Below are 6,000 nucleotides of genomic sequence, written 5' to 3' on the forward strand. Positions count from 1 at the left end.
ACATTTTAAAAAAGACATCAACAAACTGGAGCAAGTTCAGAAAAGAGCGACCAGAATGGTGACCGGTCTGCAAACCCTGTCTTATGAGGAAAGGTTGCAGGATTTGGGAATGTTTAGTTTGCAAAAGAGAAGACTGAGAGGAGACTTAATAGCTGTCTGCAAATATCTAAAGGGCTGTCACATTGTTGAAGGATCATCTTTATTCTCATTTGCACAAGGAAAGACTAGAAGCAATGGGATGAAACTGAATGGGAGGAGACACAGATTGGATATTAGAAAAAACTTTTTGACAGTTAGAGTGATCAATGAGTGGAACAGGCTGCCGCGAGAAGTGGTGAGTTCTCCTTCAATGGAAGTCTTCAAACAGAGGCTGGACAGACATCTGACTGGGATGATTTAGCGAATCCTGCTTTGAGCAGGGGGTTGGACCAGATGGCCCAGGAGGTCCCTTCCAACTCTACGATTCAATGATTCTATGATTCCTCCACATTAAAAAGAAACACACTCATCAAAATTGTTATCCTCTTATTGTATTGCAGTCATCATATTATGTGGCACTGTGTACTTACTATTGCTCATTTTGCCTTTCTACCCAGCTAATTATTCTCTTTTCCATTAGGTCTATGATAAAAACACTAGGGGCAAAGTAGCACAGACAAATTAAAATAAAAGTTTTTTAAATCAATGTTCAGCTGCTGTGGATCCACGGGCTGTCAAACCGATGGGAATGAAGACAAGGAAAATTTGGGGACACCCTTCGCTACTGTGTATAGAAGACGTCTATTTTCAAAGGTTTATGCAACGTGCGGTTTTATTCGACATGTTGTGAAGCAACAGATTCTTCTTCAGGAGGACAACCACATGCAAAAAAAAAATATGTGGTTGTCTTCCTGAAGAAGTACCGGTTACTTTGAACCACATGTTAAATAAACCTTTGAAAATAGACATCTTCTACACACGGCAGCGTGGGAGATATTCATAAAATCTCTTTATCTTAATACCCATTTGGTCTATGACACCATGAGATTAAATGTGACTAGCTGAATCCTTCTCAGCTCCATGTAGAAACCGGAAGTCTCTTGTCCCTACATGAGTCATCATTAGAACTGCAATTCTACATCACTGTAAAATTCCTGTCAGACCAGCTCCACCCTCTCGTCAACTCTTGACCCAGTGGCTCCTCTCCTCTTCCTCACCAGGGACTTTGCATTGATGTAGATTTGTAGCTCTAATGATGACTGATGCTGGAATAATAGACTTAATATAGAGCTAAGAAGGTTTCATCCAGTCTGTTTTTAATCATGTGATGTCATAGACTTAATGGAGAAAAGAAGAGTTAGCTGGGTAGAAGGGCAATATGAGAAATTGTAAGTACACAATGCTATGTAATATGCTGATATTAAGAGGATAACAACTTTGATGGGAGTACTTCTTTAAAGCTACATCTGGGGCATTTGTTACAGGTTGCCCTGAAATATGAAAAAAACTGCAGAGGATGTTGTTTTTTTATTGAGTAAAATGTAGGATGACAGAAAGTTAATAGACCCCATTAAAGTCATTGGTATCCACTGGTGCCACTGCTTTCCATCATGGGGTAGATTCGACACTGATAATAGTTTTGTAATTCTGCCCATTTGTTCTGCAGAACAGTGTGATTAAAGAGCGGAGGAGTGCCATAGCTGTGACATATCAGAGAGGCAGTGACTGCACCCCAATCGCTGGCCTCAGTAGGCAGTATGTGAGCGCTGCAATCAGCGGTGGACTGGAGCGATCATGTGCTGATAAAGCACTTTACAGATTCAGTAAATGTGGGGAGAAGTGCTATGGTTCTTGATGAAACGGTACAAATGGAATTTTTTTAATTACCGTAAGCTATCACAATTAAAATATATATTATTTTATAAAGTCCTTTAAGAGTGGGAATCTAATTTTAGATGAGTGATAAATAGTATTCATGAGTGATAATCCATAAATCTTTGCTATTACTACCTATGGAATGAGATACAGCATGTCTCTATTTTGTTGAAAATTGAGTTTCAGTTAAAGGGTAAGGCAGGGTTCATATTGCGTTCGGGGGCTGCATTTAACGCATCCGTTACACAGTGGCATTAACGCACCCACAGACTGCTATTACGGAGCGCATCGCTAACTCATGTCATAAGCGGCATTGCATTAGTGATGTGCCGTCATTCTGTGACGGACCCTCGGATGCATACAGCCTAGATCACGTGAAGTCATTATTTCCCTCTACTACTCTTTGGTCAGACCTCATCTGGAATATTGTGTCCAGTTTTGGGCACCACATTTTAAAAAAGACATCAACAAACTGGAGCAAGTTCAGAAAAGAGCGACCAGAATGGTGACCGGTCTGCAAACCCTGTCTTATGAGGAAAGGTTGCAGGATTTGGGAATGTTTAGTTTGCAAAAGAGAAGACTGAGAGGAGACTTAATAGCTGTCTACAAATATCTAAAGGGCTGTCACATTGTAGAAGGATCAACTTTATTCTCATTTGCACAAGGAAAGACTAGAAGCAATGGGATGAAACTGAATGGGAGGAGACACAGATTAGATATTAGAAAAAACTTTTTGACAGTTAGAGTGATCAATGAGTGGAACGGGCTGCCACGAGAAGTGGTGAGTTCTCCTTCAATGGAAGTCTTCAAACAGAGGCTGGACAGACATCTGACTGGGATGATTTAGAGAATCCTGCTTTGAGCAGGGGGTTGGACCAGATGGCCCAAGAGGTCCCTTCCAACTCTACGATTCTGTGATTCTATAATTCTATGCGGTCTGCAGCGTTCGAGGGTCCATCTCTGCTAGAGTAGATGGAGCATCTGCGCTAGTGCGATTGCTAATGCGATCAGAATATGAGAGCAGAGTTAACGCTATGTGAACCTGGCCTAATTATTCCCATGATAGTAAGTTATCCCCTGCGCATTGGAAAGGAAATACCTTACCGATCACTGGAGGTCTGCCAGCTGGGACCCTCAGTGAGCCCGATAGCAGAGCACTGCACTCAACTATTTCTGTCAGCTTCGTAGATAATGAATGAAGAAGAAGTCGAACATGGGCATGTCCGATTCATTCAAAACGGGGTCTACAGAATCCAGTTCCTGGATTCCAGTGTGCCGTTCTTGAGATTATTGGGGGTGCCAGAGATCAGCAAATTACCCCTAATCTATGGATAGTTTATTATTTTTAGGAATAACCTTTTAACAAAGCCTTTGGTCTTATGCACACAACTCGTCTGGTCCATTTATCTGCTCAGACTGGACCTTCAGATGCCTCTAGCTTCATACAGAGACATACCTAGGTTAGGGGAAATAAGGTGCCACTTTCACTACAGCACCGCACCAGGGCACTAGGGTCATGTGGAGCTGTAACGGTTTGATACACAGCATTTGTGTACTGCCACAAAATGAAAATCCATGTCCAACACCAATATCTTATCAACCTTAACCTATGTCTCCCTCATGGACAATGTAAAAGCATTTTTTTGCCTCTTATCCCTATAGGCTACCTCCAGTATAAGGATCCTGAAAAATAAATTATCATATATGAGCTTCCTGTACTTGTCAGACGAGGTCAGTGAGATATTGAGGTTAAATGGAATCTGTCACGTTGAACATTCAGACTGATCGGTCAAAAGAACGTTACCGTGCAGACTCATATATAAAGCTTTATGGGAAAATATATAGGTTTAGGGTGGTCAATGATTGAAAGCTGTGTCTGTGCATGCTTACACTGAACTATCACTTATGAGAACCGCCCACTGGACACTTAAACCCAGAATGAGCATAGATTAAAAAGGGGTTGCACATAACTTCTATATTGATGGCCCAGCCTTAGGATAGGTTATCAATATCTGATCACTGGGAGAGCAAGACGATCAGCTGCTCCCTGTACCGGTGGCAGCCAGATATCCTTAGTTGTGGAGCCTCACAGCTCCTTCAACTGCCTAGTGGTCACAGCTAGGTACTGCACATCTGCCCCCCTATTCGAATCACTAGAGGGTGGATGTGCAATACCCAGGCCTGGCTGGCCACTATGTAGTTGATGGAACTGTGCAATTCCGCTTATTTGGGCATATTTAGCTGATGCCGGCATCGAGAACAGCTGATCGGTGGGGGTGCCGGGTGTTACACTCTTACTGAGCAGATCTTGATGACCTATCCTAAGGATAGACCATCAATATTAAAGTCCCGAACAACCCCTTTAAATGAGTAAGCTCTTCTGATTTGTTTTTCACAAAACTATATATCAATTTGCTCATGTCCTGCTGTCTAACATGGTGCAGGTAGATTAGACGCCAGGAGGTTCCCTTTAGTTGCTGTTTCATATGAGCTTTTAGCAATCCGGAAAGATACCATTACAACGTACATTGTTCTTGGAAACAATTCTTTTTTTAAAGCACGTTCTCCAGAGAATAAAAAAAAAGTTTTAGTTTCGGACATAACTAGCATATCAATCATATGCTGTGTACAGATGTCCCCGAAACATGTTCATGGACGATTTATCTATTGCATTCTTGGAAAACAAATCATAATTGTACTTTCCTAATATAGACCAACGCATATAATGAAGGTGTAGCTGCGGTACAATGAAGGATAACAATTAGCAAATACGCGTCTTATTATGATGACCGATTATACGGGGACACTAAATCTCATGGCAAACATTTCAATCGCCACAGAAAACATACATACCCATCTGATGCCTTGAATGCTGCTGGCAATGACCTCCGTTTTCTGGTCCACTTGAATCTCGTAGGAAGCACTCCGGAAAAAATGCATCTTGCTCCTGTGCCTCATGTCACATAAATGTAAAATCTGATGTGGAACTAAAGAGACCCCTGTGGTCAAGTCAATCATGAGACAATCACCTTTTTTTCCTGTCTTCAGTATGCCAGCACCTTAATGTTCCTCCATATCCTTGAAGCCTCCACGTTGATTTATTTAAATGTTGTTTTCTTTGGATGGTAAATTGACTTTGACACAGCTAAACCAATAGGATTAGGTTAAAATAACATTTCTAAGGAGTGGAATGTTAGTTCCTGAAGGGTGCAGAAGATATCTGATCATCTTCATGCAAGGTGGACATGGCATGCCAAAGGTTCGCGTCCAATGGAGAAGGTTTTGCTGTAGTAAATGACAGAAATTATATTACCGCTGCCTTGAGGATGGGTTCAGTAATAAGTTCTTGTTGGGCATTTTTTGGAGATTGAGTTAAAAAAATTCCATCTTCTTCCCAAAGTTCTGAACTCAACCCACATGAAATCTGTTCCTCAATCTTGTCAACCAGGTCTTGAAGTGTCTCTCTTCCTTAGCACAGGAGCCCTCTTGTGTGAAGATGCCCTAAAAACATAAAATATTAAACCTATTGGAAGACTTCTCTTTCGATAAATATATAGATGACTCCGTAAGGCTTAACTGGCTTTTAGGTTTAAGTCTACATGATTTAACTCTTTCACTTTCCAGATTAACTGCAGTTTGTTGCTATACAAACTTCTTAAAAGTGTGCACTTACCACCACAACAAAGCCTGGGGCACCTGTATAGAAGCAGTCAGGCAGGTTACCAGAGCAGTAATGGGTCTCTTCTGTAGGAACAGGTGAGAAATGTTCTTGGTCCCTTATGACATTCAGTCAGAGCAGAGCTGGTGGTGTGACAATGAGAGCAGTGAAGAGGAAGCAGTGTCTGGTGCTCAGCTCACTGCCTCAACCACACAAACACTTGGCAAGTCACCTAAGACGCTCGAAAGTCATGAACACTCCCAAGAAATCAGAAAAAAAGGAGGGACATGAGCTGGGAGGGAGATAATGCACAATGCTGGGGAATGGAGGCAGATTGTGGGAGGTAGAAGATAAAAAGGCAGAAGCCACACTGAGACTGTGCCCCAAGGAATAGAAATGGCTTTATCAATGTCATTTCTGTTCAGCCAGAATATAAAATAGAATGTTTCATTTATGATCCACTTATTTTGCAAAGCAGAATTAGGATA

At 41.6% G+C, this 6,000-nt stretch overlaps 1 protein-coding gene across 2 annotated transcripts in view; it reads right to left on the bottom strand.

The window, feature by feature from the left end:
• The window catches only part of LOC141073895 (rap guanine nucleotide exchange factor 3-like), a 120,603-nt gene extending 114,855 nt beyond the window's left edge, over nt 1-5,748 (bottom strand). For both annotated transcript variants that reach the window (XM_073561435.1, XM_073561434.1), the window contains exons 1-2: nt 5,528-5,748; nt 4,708-5,355 (exon numbers count right to left, since the gene is read on the bottom strand). In XM_073561435.1, coding sequence (XP_073417536.1) covers nt 4,708-4,872 — 165 coding nt within the window. In that variant the 5' untranslated portion in view covers nt 4,873-5,355; nt 5,528-5,748. The remainder of the gene's footprint in view (nt 1-4,707; nt 5,356-5,527) is intronic.
• Nucleotides 5,749-6,000: the final 252 nt, after the last annotated feature.

Source organism: Dendrobates tinctorius, unplaced genomic scaffold (genome assembly GCF_039654945.1).
Source record: "Dendrobates tinctorius isolate UK_male_01 unplaced genomic scaffold, ASM3965494v1 ptg000319l, whole genome shotgun sequence".
NCBI classification, from domain to species: Eukaryota; Metazoa; Chordata; class Amphibia; order Anura; family Dendrobatidae; genus Dendrobates; species Dendrobates tinctorius.